The sequence below is a fragment of the Microtus pennsylvanicus genome, chromosome 18 (assembly GCF_037038515.1).
Source record: "Microtus pennsylvanicus isolate mMicPen1 chromosome 18, mMicPen1.hap1, whole genome shotgun sequence".
NCBI lineage: Eukaryota > Metazoa > Chordata > Mammalia > Rodentia > Cricetidae > Microtus > Microtus pennsylvanicus.
The window spans coordinates 13454749-13474885 of NC_134596.1; the positions used below are offsets into that span (position 1 = coordinate 13454749).

The following is a 20137-nucleotide window of genomic DNA, read 5'->3' on the forward strand; positions in this document are numbered from 1 at the left end:
TCTATGAAGGGAAGAGAATGGCTACACACGTACCTGAACGCCAGGCCCTCCGTAAGAAAGCAAAGGCAAAGGAGAGTGCTGCTCGGGACCCAACTCTGGCGAGTCCTTCTACCCCTCTGCCTGTGGGGCGGGAACTGCAGATAAACAGAGAAACATGAAAATAATCAAATAAGAATGTAGGCCAGGGTGTGACCTATGGTCTTCTTTAGCTATCAGGATCCATGGTGGGTTTTAGTTTCAATTTTTAAACTTTGTATAAAATATCCCTTGTAAAGGAAAAGTGTCTCTGTGAGGACCTGAATAGTGCAGGGAAGGCTGTGCACACTCATCTGTGAGGGCCTGAATAGTGCAGGGGAGGCTGTGCACACTCATCTGTGAGGGCCTAAATAGTGCAGGGGAGGCTGTGCACACTCATCTCTGAGGGCCTAAATAGTGCAGGGGAGGCTATGCACACTCTTCTCTGAGGGCCTAAATAGTGCAGGGGAGGCTGTGCACACTCTTCTCTGAGGGCCTGAATAGTGTAGGGGAGGCTGTGCACACTCATCTCTGAGGGCCTGAACAGCGCAGGGGAGGCTATGCACACTCATCTGTGAGGGCTTAAATAGTGCAGGGGAGGCTGTACACATTCATCTGTGAGGGCCGGAAGAGTGCAGGGGAGGCAGTGCACACTTATCTGTGAGGGTCTGAATAGTGCAGGGAAGCTCTGTGCACAACTGTAAGTGACTATGAAGGATGAAGTGTTATTGCTGCTTTCAGAGGAAGCACTGGATGCCAGTAATATGGGAATAAATTTCTGAATGAGAAATATGTGTATTATATAAGAAACCCTTTAAAGTTGAGTACACATGTTAAATCTGATCAGGAGAGTTTGGAGAACTATTGCTAACATTTTCCCTCGAAAAAAACTGTCCCTGTGTAAACATGAAGCTCAACTCTACTCAGACAGTTGGGATCTTGGCCCCCAAGAAAGAGCCTATAGTTCTAAGCCAGTATAAAAACCACTCTCAAAACCATAGCCTCTTTTTTTAATTATTGTTACATATGTGTGCATGTGTGCACAAATGTATAAATGCAACCTACCATAAGCTCAAAAAGTTTTTTTTTTTAATTTTAGGAATTCCTTCACTTAATGAAAGATGTCCCAATTAACTCATCAATGCTTAAGTCCATAGATCATGCAAACCACTTTCCATATCTAGGGTGATATGACCAACAGTAAGTGTGCATAAGTCTCTTAGCATCAACCACTGACCTAGACAGAGCTCTCAGACCAATGACCATCACTGTGGGCTGCTGTCTGTGTGGTCAGGAAATGAAAAACTACCCCACCTATTCTCAAATGGAAAGAAAACCCAGAGGTCCCTTTGCACAGCTAAGGTGAAAACTTACTCTAAATGTGCCAACAATGATTTCAACATGATATAATAGGGAAGGGGAGGAGAAGAGAAGAGAGGTGAGAGGACAGAGAGGGAGAAGAGAGAAGAAAGGAAAGCAGAGATGAGCATACTTCCTGCTGCATACACAATTACCACGTCACTCTAGGGAGTGGAAGCCGTAACTACCACAACGAAAGACAAAACTCGTAACCATATCAAACATGAATTACCCTGGCACTCTGTTCTCATGGGACAAGAATTTTCACAGCTACATTGGGGGAAAAAATACAGTTTTATATGAGCCTTAAATATTCTAGTAGTTATTAGTTAATACCATTGGGCAAATTTGTTGATGAAGTGATAAATACCCACAAATTAAAAGCCATGTGTCTAGAAGCATCTTTAGTAATGAAGAAACTGTCTTAAACAAAAGAGGCAGAACTTACAGGGAGATGTCACCAGGGTTCTTCCTTGTTAGCATTACCTTTTCTTCTCTGTGGGAGGCACGGAAATGCTGCTGCTTTTCCACTTAACTTTGACATTCTCCTGGAAAACAGTTCTGTTCAAGGCAATGAAATAGCGCTCTAAGATCACCAGCCTCTGCTTCAACCTCAAGGCCGAGAGTGTGGTGGTAGCTGACTGGACAGCCAGGGCTTGCTGCTCTTTAACCAGCACAGAAAGACACTCCTTCAGCTCATTCACATCTGGAACACAAGATAAGAAAACAGTCCAGCTTGTCAAGACCTTGGGCATGGTTGGCAATAACACTGAGAAATTAGACAACGGCAGTAGAAACACTTAAGCATACAACACGCCCAAAGCATTAAGCACTGTGCACATATTAGCTGGCAGTACTCTATGTCCACACACCAAACTCAGGCACAGAGGGGTTAAGTAACTTGACTAAAATCACACGGTGGAGTATAGCATAAGACATGGATGGCTTTGGCTTCCATCATTTACTAGTTCTCTGCGATTACCATGTAAGCGTTGCTAATACAAAGCTGAAGGGTTGTAGAGCAACTGCTTAGCATGCAGAAGGCCCTGGACTCAAGGCTTAGTCCCACAGAAATGAACAAACAAATCTTCAAAACTATAAAGTCAAACTTCTCAGTAGCCCACTTTCTAGAGAAAAAAAAAAACTCTAGCCACATTCCTATTCCATTTTCACATCCAACACACATGATTTTATAGATCTGGAGAAAACATGTAACATTTATCTTTTTGAATGTCACTTAATCTGATGATCTCCCATTGTCCTAAAAATAACATAATATTATTTTTTGTTGGTCAACATCATTTAATGATTAGTAAATACAAATCAAAACAGTAACGCACCATTTCCCACTCATCAAGGTGGATATTATCAACAGGAAACAACAAATGTGAGCAAGGACTTGGGGAGATTAGAACCTTGTGGACTACAGAAAGAATGGAAACCCAGTGTGGCTCTGGAAAACACTGTACCTGTGTGTGGAAAAAGTTAACCACAGTATTCCACACGATCAGTGTACCTGGGAATGCATACGGAACTAAGCAGTGACCTCACGCAGACTGGACAACCATGTCCATGGCAGCAGATTCATCTACTCAGGGCACAAGGACAATGAATCAGATCTCAAGGCTGACAGTGGCACTCACTAGGAGGGACAACCTTCACACTAGTACAGGCACCTGACAGTTAATATCTTCACTGTTTTTCACAAGTACAATTGTTCCTTTTGTACTTTTTCTACAGAGTACTTTTTTCTGGTTTCATTTGTTTATTTATTGTTTCTGACTCTAGTAGCTAATTGGAAATTCACATAAAATGCGTTTCCTAGATTAAAGCTATTTTAAATAAAGGTTATTATTACCAAAAAATGGGGGAGATAAGCACCCCAACAGTCTACCAACTATTGCAGAACATAATCAAAGTATGCACACAAACACAAACAGTGAAATATTATTTAACATTTTAAAAGGTCACAGCATGCACCTGGGAAGTAGAGGCAGACAGATCTCTGACCTCAAAGCTAACCTGATCTACAGAGTGAGTTCCAGGACAGCCAGGGCTACACAGAGAAATCCTGTCTTGAAAAACCAAAAAGGCTACATCGTGGATAAATTTAAATACATACTAAGCAAAATAAGCTAGATAAGAAGAATAAAGACTAAGTCTATTTATGAGGAGTGCTTTTGAAGAATGAAGTGCAGACACCAAAGGTAACTGTAGTTGCCTAGAGGGCTAGGGAACAGTTTAATGGATATGGGTGGTAATGCTTTTGTACCAGAATATGAACTGTGTGCTTAAAAAATGGTTATAATGGTTATATTTTTATCAGATACATTTTATTCTTATACTTTATATCAGATATATTTTACTGTAATATGAGTTTTAATTTTAGAAAATTCCATTACCAAACAAAAACCTGATCCACTTCTGTCAGAAAGTATAATACCTGGCTGTTTGCCCCACACCCAACTCTCCAGGATTGATTTGGCTTTATACACAGGTGCAGGTGTCTCTTCCTCCTCCTTCTTCTCTTTGTCAGTAAGATCTTCTTTCTTGGTTCCACTCTGAGTATCAGCACCATCATCTGGAGAATTAAAAATGCTTATGTCCATAATTGTCTTTCAAAATGCAACAGTCAAACTGGGCATGGTGACTCATGCCTATAATCCCCAGCACATGAGTTCAGGACCACCTTGGGCCACACTGTAAGTTCCAGGCCAGCTGGGCTACAGAGGGAGGCCCTGACTCAAAAGAAGGATAGGAGGAAGGGAGGGAAGGAGAGAAGGAAAGAGATAGGAGGCTGGGAGAGCAACTCTTGCCAATCTCTACAAACGTTCTACCCAAACATGGGAAGTTACAGCATACATCAGAACTCAATGTTTTATTTTTTTAAAAAAATCGCATGACTTAAAACTGCAAAAGATTCAGTATAGTTTACTCAATAATGAAATAATACAATATAAGGGATTTTCAAATTCTTTAAAGCATGAAGTTCTTTTTTAACATTTTTCAATGTCTTACTAGATTTCACACTGTCTTTAGCATTTATCTATTTGGATTTCACACTAACTGCTTTACTCCAGTGGCTCAAAACTGCTGGACGACCACAGGAAGAACTAGGAGATAACTCTAAAATCATTTTCTAACTGTCCAGTGTTCTCCTCTACTGCCAGCTGAGAACCACTGCTATAAAGACCACTATGCCGGGCGGTGGTGGCGCACGCCTTTAATCCCAGCACTCGGGAGGCAGAGGCAGGCGGATCTCCTTGAGTTGGAGCCCAGCCTGGTCTACAAGAGCTAGTTCCAGAACAGGCACCAAAGCTACAGAGAAACCCTGTCTCAAAAAACAAAAAACAAAAAAAAAGACCACTACCACTGAGATGACAATGTGAGTTCCATCCCAGAACCCACACAAAAGTGGTAACTGTCCTCTGATGTCCACATACCTGCCATGGCACATGCACACACACACACACATGCACACACACACACACACACACACACAAATAATAAGTACATTCGAAGGACCATTGTCATTGAAATATAATTCAGGAGCATTGAGGCACAAAAGAAAAGCTGAAAACTACCACCTCAAGCCACTGTAAAACCTTAAAGAGTAATACATGCCTTGAAACCCCACACATGGCTGTGAAGAGAAGATGGGATGAATCTTAGCCCTAAAATGTCAACAAGTCCTGTCATAAAAGGCTCTAACTAAAATAACCACATAAATTACATATATATACACATATATACTATATCTTAGAGTATATGTGTGTGTTTCACACCAACCAAATCACTAATTTTCTGTTAACTAAACTTTGTTTTATAAAGTGTCTAGAATTCCTTTGCAAGCCCTCTCAGGTTTTAAATGGATTTTAGTTGGCCACATGGGCGTCAATTTGTTGAAGGGCGTTTGTACAAAATACCCAAGGCGTCTTTGTTCAAACAACTGAGCCTAGGACCTAGACAGTTGCTAATGATTCAAAAGAAAAGGCCCAAGAGGAGTAAGTTGACCAATTTCAAAGAAAACAAAATTAAGAGTTCTGCAAAATCCTGTGTGCTAAACTTCAAATGCTGTTCTGCTAACATTTTCTGTACATCAACCCTAACTGCTCCATATCCTAAATACTAAGAAGCCTTATTACTGAAAACAAGTTTTGTAGGCTACTGTAGCACAGCCCAGAGTGTCTGCCCAGCATGACCACAGTGTTTGCCTAGCATGCTCAAATCCCTAGGCTTGATACAAAAAGTAAATTTTGCTTCATATTTGTTTCTTTCAGCTTTGGGGCCAGCTAACCTGGGGCCACAGAGAAGCAGAAACAAGACCCTACCTCAAAAGTCAAGATGAGAGCCGGGCGGTGGTGGTGCACGCCTTTAATCCCAGCACTCGGGAGGCAGAGACAGGCGGATCTCTGTGAGTTAGAGGCCAGCCTGGTCTACAAGAGCTAGTTCCAGGACAGGCTCCAAAACCACAGAGAAACCCTGTCTTGAAAAACCAAAAAAAAAAAAAAAAAAAAAAGTCAAGATGAAAGAATTGATTCCTGCAGTTATTCTCTGACCTCCTCATGTGCACCTGCTTGCAAATATAAGCACACACACACACACTAATAAAGGAAAACTTTATTAAAAAACTCAAGGTAACAATATGCAGGAAGCATGTGAGGAAGGCAGATGAGACACAACCACGAATGGGCACAGTGATGTAATAAACAAGGTGAGCCAAAGACTGTGGGGATGAATTTGCATCCACTCACTGTATATACCTTTGGGAGAGTCTGCATGTATATGGAAACTTCCACATAAACACAAGAAACAGAGCTCACTCTAATAGATGTTGTAACCAAAAACATAACCTAGTAATAGTTTTCCTCCTACACTTTCCAGTCAACAGTAACCAATCCATTCCACAGGGAGAAAAGACATACATGCTAACAGTAACAATGCCTCGATACTGGAATGACACTCAACAGACTCTGCAGTGAGCCTCAACCCAGGCTTTTCAGATAGACAATCTGGAGTAAGTGCTGGCATCCATGTCCTTTCACAGTGTTGGTGCTGATTTCAACGGCCAGGTACACCAAGAACACATGAGTCATGGTGAATTTTGAGCACTAGAGGCTTCAACAGGATTACTCCTCCCTGAAAAAGGTTTAGTCAGGAATAATTTGCACCCAATCTCACGATAATCAACATCTATAGTTAGTAGGAAGATCTGTTTCAAAATTTAAAGGAGAAGCTATTCATGACTTCCTACTAGCTATACACTAGTTAATACAAACAAAAACTCCAGACAGCTTGGTATATTAACTAACATCTAGACAAAAATCATCAAAAGGAGAACAAAGTATCAAGATCAAAGTTCAAGTGCTTTTTCTAGCATATTACAGTCTCTGGAAAACGCAATTTACACACACAAATAAATAAGTGCAATTTTTAAAGGGGGAGGGGGAAATAGTCCAGCATGTAAAGGCACTTACCACCAAACCAGATGACCTGAGTCCAATCCACAAGACTCACACAGCAGAGAAAACCAACTCCCAAGTTGTCCCGACATGCACACCATAGCACCTGTGCACACACACACACGCACACACACACACACGCACACACACACAGGCACACACACACGCACACACACACACGCACACACACACACGCGCACACACACACAGCAGAGAACACCAACTCCCAAGTTGTCCGGACATGCACACCATAGCACCTGTGCACACACACACACGCACACACACACGCACACACACACAGGCACACACACACGCACACACACACACGCACACACACACACGCGCACACTCACACAGCAGAGAACACCAACTCCCAAGTTGTCCGGACATGCACACCATAGCACCTGTGCACGCACACACACACACACGCACACACACACAGGCACGGACACATTTTTAAAATTTTACTTTAAAATGCAATTATAATGATATTTACAAAATTAAAAAAGTATTCATTAAAAGTTCTTACCCTTCCTAGAAGGGAGCTCTCGATTTTGGGTTAACTCTGTCCCAGTGTACACAATTTCTCCATCTTTAACCATTTCATTCCACAGACCACAGAGTCCATCTCTTGTGAATGCGAGCTGGCAAATGCAAAAAGATAAACTTAAAGAGAGATCCATATGAATCTTTTTTATTCTAATTTTTTTGTTTTTGAAAATGTTGAGTACTCGATCTACTCCAACTCATGTGCCCCTCTCAATTCATGACCTCTTCTTCTGCAATTATAGCTATATACATATATCATATATTGCACATATCTATACACACATATATAAAATATACACTACTTACTAAGCCAATGTAATGTTGCTCATATGTTTAGGGTTGACCTTGGGAGCAGATAACCTATCAGGGGGTTCAGCACTGAAGAAAACTGATTCTCTTAGCAGGCATTGATTACCTATAGCTCTTGATGTGGGATGGGGCCTTGTGAAATCTCCCCATCCACTGGTGCTAACACTGTGTAGAGACTTGTTTAGGTAACACCACTGCTGCATTGTTATAGTTACAGCATCCCTTCTGTATCTAGGAGACACTATCTCATAGGAGGCCCCTGGTCCTCTGGCTCTTACAGCCTTTCCACCCCCTCTTCCATGATGTTCCTTTAGCCTTAGGTGAGGGTGTTATGTTGTGTCAGTCACGGTTATTTCTCTCTGTAGTCTGACCAGATGTGAATTTCTGTATTTGCCTCTGTCTGCTACCAAAGAAACTTCCTTGATAAGGGGTGAGAACTACACTTACCTGTAGATACAAGGATAGTATTTGGAATACAGTTAAAAATTAGATCAGTTTACTCCAGGCACAGGCATTGAGAAGGTTTACAGTACTGGGCATGAATGGCCTACTAAGCTGGTTGCAAATACAATTAGGCAGCTGGTAGTTACTCCAAAATCAAAGTTCAACTGTTGAACCACGGGGGATATCTTAGTGGGCCTATGATAGCTGTGTTTTGCAGGTCTCATGGCTGGGTAGGACTACTGATTCCTTTTGTCCCTTGGAAGCTTCAATATATCTTCAGATATGATGAGAGTAAGTCCTCACAGAGGGGCTTTCAAGTCAGTTCTAGCTCAATTTCTTCAAGTTCTGTGTGCAAAATGTATAGTGTCTTCAGCAACAGGGTCTTAAAGAATTATATATAGAGGGAGAAAAAACCCTGGTTCCCCTTATTTTATTCAATTATTCAATAATAAAACAATGAACTATCTACTTTATTTATAACCAAGTAACATGTCAAAGATCACAGAACAAACACAGAACGGTGAAAGAGCACATATGTCACTGTACACCACGTTGACTTTCATTAGTGGATCAGGGGTTTTGTTTGGTTTTTTTTTTTTTTAAACAGGCTCTTACTAGGCATCCTAGTCCAGCCTCCAGCTCTAATCTTTCTTGTGTGATTACAGGAATGTGTCACAATGGCAGGTTTTATACACAGGAATGGGTAACTGATATAGGTATGAATAATTTGCATTAGTATAGATTTTGCTTTATTGATAGAGATTTACGGTCAATTTTGTTATATGTATAAATGTTTCTGATGTAACTTTTACTTGATAACTGTTTTGTTATATGTAATTTTGCTATGTTAAGGTTAAAGCCTTCCTTTTTTTTGTTTAAACAGAAAAAGGGGAAGTGATGTGGGAGTGTCACATATCAATCTGTTGATTTCATTGGCTCTAAGCAATAAAGAAACTGCTAGGCCCATTGGATAGGCCCACCCTTAGGTGGGTGGAGTAAACAGAACAGAATGCCGGGAGGAAGAGGAAGTGAGGTCAGACTCCGCAGCTCTCCTCTCCAGAGCAGACGCAGGAGAGACGCCATGCTACCTGCTCCAGGGAAGACGCACACCATGCCCCAGCTCCGACCCAGGATGGACTTAGGCTAGAATCTTCCCGGTAAGCGCACCTAGGGGCGCTACATAGATTATTAGAAATGGGCCAGAGCAGTGTTTAAAAGAATACAGTGTCCGTGTAATTATTTGGGGCATAAGCTAGCCGGGCAGGGCAGGCAGCTTGGGGTGTTGGGGACGCAGCCCAGCCGCCGCTCCTTATTACAACAGGTAACCACTGAGCCATCTCTCCAGCCCCACTGAGGTACTATTTTAAATAATAATCTCTATGTCTGTGTTTTCAAGTATTTCCACACTATTTCCTACTAGGAGTTTCAAAGTTTCTGGTGTTACAATATGGCCTTTGGTCCACTTCACTGGTTTTCATACAGGATAAAAGGCAGAGGACAAGTTTCAGCCTTCTCCCCGTAGAGTCACAGCTTTCAGCATCATTCTGGAAGCCTGACGGCTCTAGCTATGTGTCTACCTGTGTGGCTCCTTGCTGCACTCTAACAGTCAGGGTTTGTGGCATTATCATGGTGTCTGTCTTACTATCACTATATAGTATAACTTGAACTAAGTATTGAAACTCCCAGAATTGCTCTTTTCCCTCAAGACTGCTTTGGATATTCACTATACTAAATTTCATGTAACATGCAAAAGGGGAGTAGGGGCATACATGCATACACATGCTCTGAAAAGATAAATCAAAAATAAGACATAGTGATTATGTATGAAGAAACACTTATGGAACATGGAGGAAGCAAAGAATATAAAAGCAGTGAGTGTTCCTTCTAAGTGTGAAACAAACTGTTTCAGGAGAATTGGCTCAGCACTTAGGAACACTGGCTGCTCTTCCAGAGGACCTGGGTTGGATTCTCAGCACCCACATGGTGGTTCACAGGCTTGCTGATAATGCATAAATATACTTGCAGCCAAAACACCCATACAGATAAAATAAACATTTATTTTTAATTCAAGTTACAGTATACAAAAACAAAACTTGCAACTGGAAACAAGCAAAATAACCCAGGTTTATTTTTTAAAAAATACCTTTTGAGCCAAACAAAAACAACAACAAACATGCTAACATGGAAGGAAAAAGCCCACAGGACGTGAACCCTGTACAAGAGCTACAGACAACTAAGGAATGCTGAGGGTGGAACACAGTCTTCCCCAGGCAGAGCACACCAATTAGTTATCCAGTACCAAGTGGTCAGCCCTGAAAACAACACAGAAGTAACATTATCTAGACTGAGCAGGCTAAATTTAGGAATGTGTGTGAGTGTGTGCACACACATGGCTACAGGCATAGAGGCCAGGTACTGAGGCTCAGGTGTTGCGCTATGTTACAGGAGTTACATTCAACCTTCATGCTCGGATCTCAAGGGAACCCAGGAGCCTTTCAAGCCTCCATGTATAAAGGGGGAGAAAGAGGAAGAAACAATGAAAACATAAAGTAAAAGAGTCAGAGCCAAGAGCCAATCAATCACGACAAAGAAAGTTCAGATCAGTGTTCAGATCGGGTGTGAGAAGTAAGGAAAGACAGACAATAAAAACAGGAATGAGAACTGGTTCACTTTTAACTGTAGAGATTTACACAAATGCTACGGTTTAGGTAAGTGTCCCGCAAGGTTCAGCTGCAGCTTGGTCCTCAGAGGGCTACTATTACAGAAAGGAACTAGAGTGTTTGTTCACACTCAACTGACCTAGGCTAAAGTCATCTGAGAGGAAGGAACCCCAACTGGGAAAATGCCTCCATAAGATCAGGATGCAGGCAGGCAAGCCTGTAGAGCATTTCCTTTATTAATGATTGATGGGGAAGGCCCATTGAAGTGGATGACACCCCTTGGCTGGTGATCCTGGGTTCTCTGAGAAAGCAGCTGAGCAAAGCCATGGGAAGCAAACCAGTAAGCAGCTCTCCTCTACAGCCTCTGCATCAGCTCCTGCCTCCAGGTCTGCCCTGTTTGAATTCCTGTCCTGACTTCCTTCACTGATGGATGGCAACATGGAAGTGGAAGCCAAATAAACCCTTCCCTCCCCAATTTGCTTTTTCAGGGTGCTTCATCACAGCAAAAGGAACCCTAAATAGGACAGTGATCCTACTTGGGTCATCTAGTTAGTTACTTAGGAGACTGTGGAACCCCAAGCTATGTGTCTTCCTTCTGCTTCTTGGCTGATATGATGATCAAATTTGCTATACATGCTACCCTATGATGTGCAGAAAAAAGAATCAAGTCAATCAGCCATGAGGTGGAATCATCAAAGCTCCTAGTCAAAACGAACCTTTTCTCGATGAATAAATTACTCACCATTAACAGCTCTCCCTACTAATATGCCATGAATATAAACCTAGATCTTAGCAGAGTGTTCCAGGAAAGAAGGCTAAATCTAGAAATCTCAGATAGATACAGGAAATGCCAACATTCCAATAGAGACAGTGGGCACTATGCTCAGCCCCAACTGCACTTTAGGACAGCCACAGACTGGCTGGTAACCACCTATCAGTGCTCTAGAATACAGCCTAGATTTTTGAGACACTGGCATTCAAAAGTGAATTTGTAAAAATGTGGGCTAGGAGAACACTTGCTTAGTATTTGAGAGGCCCTAGATTCAATCCCCAGTACTGCATAAATCAGGTATGGTGATGCACGCCTGCAGTTCCAGCACTCAGAAGGTACAACCAGGACATCAGAAGTTCAAGATCAACCTCAGCTACACAGAAAGCTGGAGACTAGCTTCAAAAACAGAAAACAGCAAAAAAAAAGATGAAACATTTTAATAGTTAAAGACTAAGCCAGAGGAGATGCTACATTCACAAGGAAGAAAGGAAGGAAAGAAAAGAGGGAGGGAGGGAGGGAGGGAGGGAGGGAAAAAACCCATTCTTTAATCACTGGGGTGGTGTGGGACCGTTATGTTACTTTTCTGTTGCTGTGACCCAAAAGTGACTTATAGAAGAGCTTATTTTGCCTTGGGAAAGAAGGTCTATAATGGGGCTGGAGAGACGGCTCAGCAGTTAAAGAGCGCTGACTGCTCTTCCAGAAGTCCTGAATTCAATTCCCAGCACCCACATGGTGACTCACAACTCCAGTTCCAGGGGACTTACACCCTCAAATAGACATACATGCAGGCAAACCACCAATGCACATAAAATAAATAATTTTTTTTTAAAAAAAAAGAGGAAGTCTATAATGGCAGGAGCAGCATGAGACAGGCCATGGGAGCAGGAAGCTGAGCAAGAAGACAGAGCTGAAGTAGGATGAGGCTGAACGTCACAAAGCCCACCCACAGCACAGCGTTTCTCCAACAAAGCTTCACCTCACAGACCAACCAGCTGCGGATGGAGTAAGTGCTCAAATACGTCCGCCTACAAAGGGTGTCGCTCATTCAGACCACCACCACAATTATGCAGCAGTTTTTCAGAACTGAAATCTTCCACCCAGAAAGGAAGAGGAGCAGCTCAGAAGACTGAGAAGTAATTAACTTACAAGTCTCAGAAGGTCCTTGAAACTACCGAGATTTACAAGGACCCTCCTCGAGACTACAGACATAGTGAACAGACACCTAGAGAGAGACGGGCACATCTATCAGGCTCCAGGGTGAGTGTCCACGAGTGCCCACGGGGGAGAGAGGCCTACAGCGATGCAGCAAGCAGCCTTTGAGTCAGCCCCAATCTAGAAAGCCAGAGATCCCATGTTGGACTTTGGCAGGAAGTTACTTTGTTCTGTCATCAGTTCCCTGTGTGTGATCGACATGTGTTGACATCGCCCCAGAAGAGCAAGGGACAGAAGCTGCGTACAAGGCAAGTCATCTTTTCTTGGAAGGCACGGCTGGACGTCTTGAGGAACAAAATGTGAAGGACTACAGGAAACGGTAACCAACAGACAGACATGAAGCATGGCCTCATCAGCACAACCCAAGTGCAACAGTGAGAGCATCCCCCAGCCAAGCATCACTAGTCTTAGGAAGGGCCCAGCCGCAGTGGTTCAGACAAATTATCTAAGAGTAAAGGCTATATGGACCAACCTAACTAAGCACTAAGACAGAGCCTGGAACCAAAACTGATCTCAGGCAAATGACATATATGCCTAAGCAAAACTCATCCAGATTTTTTTATTTTCATACACATACATATTGTACATTAACCATACCCCCATTCTCCCCAACCTTTGTTTATCCCTTTTTAAAAAAAATTTAAGCTAAAATTAAATCCACAGCCAGGTACTATAATGGATGCCTGTTCTCACAGAAGGCTGAGGCACTTGGATCAAAAATTTATAGAGTCAACTTAGGAAACAAAATTAACCTCAAAAATAAAGATGTAAAACAAAATCTAGCATAACATAGTATATTTATAATGCTCAACATTTAATCACATTTTAGCAAAAATACACCAACCTATAGCCAGAGTAACTGATCAATGCAAGTGACAGAATCATTCAAGAGGTTGGTATCGGTGATTGATTCAGCAGAAAAAAGCATTAAAGGTTCTATAGAAAGAACCCAAGTAGGCTAGATGATGATGCCACACGCCTTTAATCCCAGCACTCGGGAGGCAGAAATAGGCAGATCTCTGTGAGTTCGAGGCCAGCCTGGCCTAAGAATACGTTCCAGGACAGGTTCCAAAGTCACAGAGAAACCCTGTCTCAGAAGAAAGACCCCATAGAGTGATGTAAAATACTGCAGTGCGAACTTTATCTATATGATGCTCTCCCAGTCTTTGCTCCTATCCCCTAAACACACAGGAGTCCAGGCAGAGCCTCCATGACCACACCAGGCCACTATTTCTATGCAGATCTATAGTCATGTGATATCAAAGAACTTCCTTTCTCTACTCATTTCTCAGGAGCCAGGAGAAACCTTCCTGAGGTACTAACTAAAGTCCAGGCCGATCTCACGTGAGGCAAGCACTCCACCCTACCACTGAGATCTCCACCTCCAGTCTTCCCAGCCTTTCCTTTTCTCCCCACTGCGCTTGGATATTTCTGAGGTAGTGCCTTACTGAGGTGCCCAGGGAAAGGACTTGAACTTACAACCCTGCTGCCTCAGCTTCCCAAGAAGCCGGGGTTATAAGCCTGTCCCACCAGTTTGTATCCTTTTTCCCAGAATTTGGTTCCCTACACCTACATCAGATAGTGCACAACTGCCTTTAACTCCAGCCTGGGGATCAAATGCACTCTGGGAGAACCCATACACTCCTGGCATAAGCTCACTAGGACACATACATAAAAATAAATATTTTTTAATTTAAAAATGACTAACAAGATTTACAAAGTGCATATAATCAAAAGCATCAATAAAAAGCCACACTATCTATGAAAGTTATTATAGCAAATCACTATCAACTACTTTACACTGCATAAAACTGAAGAATTTGGAGGTAGTTAATAGGAACTCACTGCAGGAGAGAGGAGCACAAGTTTGCATCTAGGTCCTACAGAGAGAAAGGATGCACTCCTGTGTGGATGTATGCAGTGTGAAGTCTAGGTCCTGTGTGAGAGAGAGGATGCACGCCTGTGTGGATGTATGCAGTGTGAAGTCTAGGTCCTGTGTGAGAGAGAGGATGCACGCCTGTGTGGATGTATGCAGTGTGAAGTCTAGGTCCTGTGTGAGAGAGAGGATGCACGCCTGTGTGGATGTATGCAGTGTAAAGTCTAGGTCCTGCAGAGAGAGGATGCACTCCTCTGTGGAGGCTGTGAGTGTCAAGTCTTGATCCTGCAGAGAGAGAGGATGCACTCCTGTGTGGATGTGTACAGTGTAAAGTCTAGGTCCTGCAGTGAGAGAGGATGCACTCCTCTGTGGAGGCTGTGAGTGTCAAGTCTAGGTCCTGCAGAGAGAGAGGATGCTCTCCTCTGTGGATGTGTGCAGTGTAAAGTCTAGGTCCTGCAGAGAGAGAGGATGCTCTCCTCTGTGGATGTATGCAGTGTGAAGTCTAGGTCCTGCAGAGAGAGAGGATGCACTCCTCTGTGAATGTGTGCAGTGTAAAGTCTAGGTCCTGCAGAGAGAGAGGATGCACTCCTCTGTGGATGTGTACAGTGTGAAGTCTAGGTCCTACAGAGAGAGAGGATGCACTCCTCTGTGAATGTGTGCGGTATGAAGTCTAGGAGCCAAATAGTGAAGCCCTGTCTTTTGTGTATGTTCCTTAAACTAGAACAGCAGAGCCAAGTTTGTATTTGAAGATTCTTTTTAATAACAGCATAGGAACACCCAAGTCAATAACTCCGCACAATGCTTCAATCAACCCAACAAAATATCGTACACAAAAACAGCAAACCCTAACTTTCATTATGGAAGTCTATTAACAATACTATTCTATTGAGGCGATTATACTTAGATACAGGGAAGAGAATCCCAAAGACATCAGATTCCCTACATTGGCCACACTCTTTTATGTGAGCATATCAGCAACCAGCCAGTTAGTCACAACCTAGGAGCAGCACTCATCAGATGTCCATGTGCATACACCTTTGGATCTATTGACATGTCTAAGCATAATATGACAGTATTCATAGTCAACATTCAATTCTTAAGTGCACTTTTGAGCTTAACCATTTTGAATTGATGACTATGTGCCAAATACAGATAAATAAGTGATCCAGAATTTAACTACTGGTTAACACAAAAACTCTAAAGGCATTATGCTAAGTTAACAAAGCTGACATCAGAAAAACCACGCACCATACGATAATCTAAAGATAACTTGACAGACCAGATTGATTCTCAGTGCTGGAGCTCAGATTGTGAGGGAGTGACACAGAGGGCAGCACCAAGAACACCACTCGGGTTCTTGAACTGACTACATGAACAGCTACATGAATTGACTCTAAGGCAGAAGGGCACAGCACTGTGCATATGAACGGTAAGGATGCAAACTACTGATTTTGACAGTATACCACAGTCAAACAAAATATAACACGGGGAGCATCTGGTTAAAGGGAACACACTGATCTTACTATGTTGTTGGCAACTTTCTGAGTCTATCACTATTTTCAAAATGAAAAGGTTAAAAAAAGGTGCTTCAGGCATATCCAATTTCACGTGCCATTTCAAAGAATCCTTAAATAGAAAATGTAAGTAGCTTATGTAAGAAAGAACAACAAATTTCCATCTGGTCTCATGCTCAAAGACATACCCTTAGTCTTTCATCAAGAGTGCCAAAAGAAAAGTTTTAAGAAACAAAAGTCTGAAAGTATAACGTACTACTATGTCTTGTAAGTAATTTTCTTTTTGGCTCACTGAAAAACTACAACCAGCTCAGATAAACAGTAATAAGGTCATACATTTCACCCTTTTATTATATTGCCTTTTCGAGAATAATGAACACTAAATGCCCCAATAAATCTACATAAAAATTAGGAGTGCTAAACATTCAAGTGTGGAGTTTCTTGGCATGTATATGCATGCATGGGTGGACTGATGTGTGCAAATGCACACACAAATGTGTCTGGAGAGCAGAAGCTGAGATCAGCGATCCCTATTTCCTGACACAGAAAGCCTCCCTTGAACCCAGCACCTATCATTCAGCTACAGCACTGAGATGACAAGAGGGTCACCACAGCCACCGTGTGTGGTGGAAATCAGAGCTGGGTCCTCAAATTGCCCAGCAAGCTCTTCTCTGACTTTCCTGAGCCGCTTCCCCAGCCCACAATGCTGTAAGTGTGTGTGTGTGTGTGTGTGTGTGTGTGTGTGTGTGTGTGTGTGTGTGTGTGTTTGTGTATGTGAAAGCCAGGTGGGTTCTTGGCCTACAATGGACACTATATTAAAAACTGCTGGCTGTAATATCCAAAATAATATATCTATGCCAAGATTCTATGTTTATTATACACATGTTAAATTTTTCTTACTTCAAGAACATTTCCTTTCTAAAGTTATTAACATTTCTTGGATATTTCAAACATAATAAGCTTATAAAAATGAACTGGCTAAAATTTACACGTATACATACATATGTATATCTTTCTCACATACTATTTATTAACTGTATATCAATACAAAAGCCTAAGAGGAAATAAGGAAATTCCCAGTCCGGGAAAACAACTCATACTCCACCTCCCACACAAAGGCAAAGTCGGCCAGCGTAAGATGAGTATGTGCAATGTGGGTTTGCCAGGATCCCAAAAAGGGACACTGGGTCTAAGCCTTAGAGAACAACATGCATTCCTTATATTTCTTTTCTTCAAAACAGGGTTTCTTTGTGTAGCTCTGGCTGTTCTGGAGCTCTGTAGACCAGGCTAACCTCGAATGCAAAGATCCACCTGTCTCTGCCCCGCCAAGTACTAGGATTAAAGGTGTGTGCCACCACTGCCCAGTCTGCATCCCTCATATTTAGTAAGCAATGATAGAGAAAGTGCACAAGCCATTTACATATCTGTATCACCAAACACATTTCCTTCTGACATGTAACCAAAACCTAGTCACTTGTTCTTGGAAGATAGCGGGAAGACTTTAAAAAAAATTTTTTTTAATGTCTAAGAAGGGTGAAATACTAGTATGCCACTGAATAAAGTGATATGTACTCTAAGAATGACTAGTGCTTCATTTTATATATATATATCTGACTCTTCAGAGACAATCAGTGCATTATTAAGCTAGTTTTGAATCAAAATACTAAACTCACATTTGGCAGTTATTCAGTTTGATTACTAAGGCGGAAAACACAACCCCATTAAGTAAAGGGAGTAGATTCTCTGTTTTTGTTTGATGTGGGTTTTTTGGGTATGGTTTCAGGTTTTGGTTTTTCTGCATTGATAACAATCTAACCCAAGGCTTTGAACACACTAGGAATCCACTCTACCACGGAGCTATAAACCCCCAGCCCTTAAAACATTTTCTTGACCTCAACAAGCGTCTCAAAGTATACCAATCACAAAAAGCAAATTTGTCTTGGGGTGGGGAGTTGGTTGAGCAAGAAAAAGCAATTGTTAAGAAACCTTACAACATGAGTTTAGGTCTGCGGAACTCATATAAAAAGCCAAGCTCAGCAGAGCATATGTGTAATCTCAGTATCCAATACTACAGGAAGACAGGAGGCAGAGAGAATTTCTGTGGAAGCACACGGGCCAGCTGGCCTGGACCACACAGAGCAGCAAATGAGAGCGACCCTGCCTCAAACAACATGGACGTTCAGGACCAACAGAGCCTGTCCTCTAACCTCTACACATGTGGGTGGCATATGTGTACCCTTGCACATGAGCACAATGACACCTGTCATATACACACAGGAGTAAATAAAACTTAAATGTTTTTTAAAGTTGTCTGACTCTCAATATTTCATAATAAGAAATCACTTATTTCTCACCTATCTAAGTTGCTTATAAAAGACAAAAAAGAAAGCAGACACATATAGTTAAACAAAAAAGAGGTATTTAAACAACAAACAAAGGGTAAGTAACAAACCACTTAAGTCTCCTTAGCTCAGTCCTATCTATCTTCACACCATGAATAACACACCTGTCATCTACAACAGTCTTCAACACAACTGTCATCTGCAACAGTCATGTACAACAGTCCTCAACACATCTGTCATCTCCAACAGTCCTCAACACACCTGTCATCTACAACAGTCCTCAATACACCTGTCATCTGCAACAGTCCTCAACACACCTGTCATCTCCAACAGTCCTCAACACACCTGTCATCTACAAGTCCTCAACACACCTGTCATCTACAACAGTCCTCAATACACCTGTCATCTACAACAGTCCTCAACACACCTGTCATCTCCAACAGTCCTCAACACACCTGTCATCTACAGCAGTCCTCAATACACCTGTCATATACAACAGTCCTCAACACACCTGTCATCTACAAGTCCTCAATACACCTGTCATCTACAACAGTCCTCAATACACCTGTCATCTCCAACAGTCCTGAACACACCTGTCATCTCCAACAGTCCTCAACACACCTGTCATCTACAACAGTCCTCAACACACCTGTCATCTACAACAGTCCTCAATACACCTGTCATCTACAGCAGTCCTCAACACACCTGTCATCTACAGCAGTCCTCAATACACCTGTCATCTCCAACAGTTCTCAACACACCTGTCATCTCCAACAGTCCTCAACACACCTGTCATCTACAACAGTCCTCAACACACCTGTCATCTACAACAGTCCTCAACACACCTGTCATATACAACAGTCCTCAACACACCTGTCATCTCCAACAGTCCTCAACACACCTGTCATCTCCAACAGTCCTCAACACACCTGTCATCTACAGCAGTCCTCAACACACCTGTCATCTCCAACAGTCCTCAACACACCTGTCATCTACAGCAGTCCTCAATACACCTGTCATCTGCAACAGTCATGTACAACAGTCCTCAACACACCTGTCATCTCCAACAGTCCTCAACACACCTGTCATATACAACAGTCCTCAACACACCTGTCATCTCCAACAGTCCTCAACACACCTGTCATCTCCAACAGTCCTCAACACACCTGTCATCTCCAACAGTCCTCAACACACCTGTCATCTCCAACAGTCCTCAACACACCTGTCATCTCCAACAGTCCTCAACACACCTGTCATCTCCAACAGTCCTCAACACACCTGTCATCTACAACAGTCCTCAATACACCTGTCATATACAACAGTCCTCAACACACCTGTCATCTCCAACAGTCCTCAATACACCTGTCATATACAACAGTCCTCAACACTCCTGTCATCTACAAGTCCTCAACACACCTGTCATCTCCAACAGTCCTCAATACACCTGTCATCTCCAACAGTCCTCAACACACCTGTCATCTGCAACAGTCATGTACAACAGTCCTCAACACACCTGTCATCCACAACAGTCATCTACAATAGTCCTCAACACCTCTTATCTACTGACACTCTGTTTGAAGGGACTATGAAATTAGAAAGAGGCTTGATTACAAAACTCTATGA

General features: G+C 42.3%; 1 protein-coding gene across 1 annotated transcript in view; it reads right to left on the bottom strand.

The window, feature by feature from the left end:
- The window catches only part of Herc2 (HECT and RLD domain containing E3 ubiquitin protein ligase 2), a 154660-nt gene that overhangs the window by 132587 nt on the left and 1936 nt on the right, over window positions 1–20137 (bottom strand). Inside the window, exons 3-6 of the mRNA XM_075952430.1 lie at window positions 7366–7480; window positions 3818–3955; window positions 1861–2080; window positions 34–134 (exon numbers count right to left, since the gene is read on the bottom strand). Of these exons, the coding sequence (XP_075808545.1) occupies window positions 34–134; window positions 1861–2080; window positions 3818–3955; window positions 7366–7480 (574 nt within the window). The remainder of the gene's footprint in view (window positions 1–33; window positions 135–1860; window positions 2081–3817; window positions 3956–7365; window positions 7481–20137) is intronic.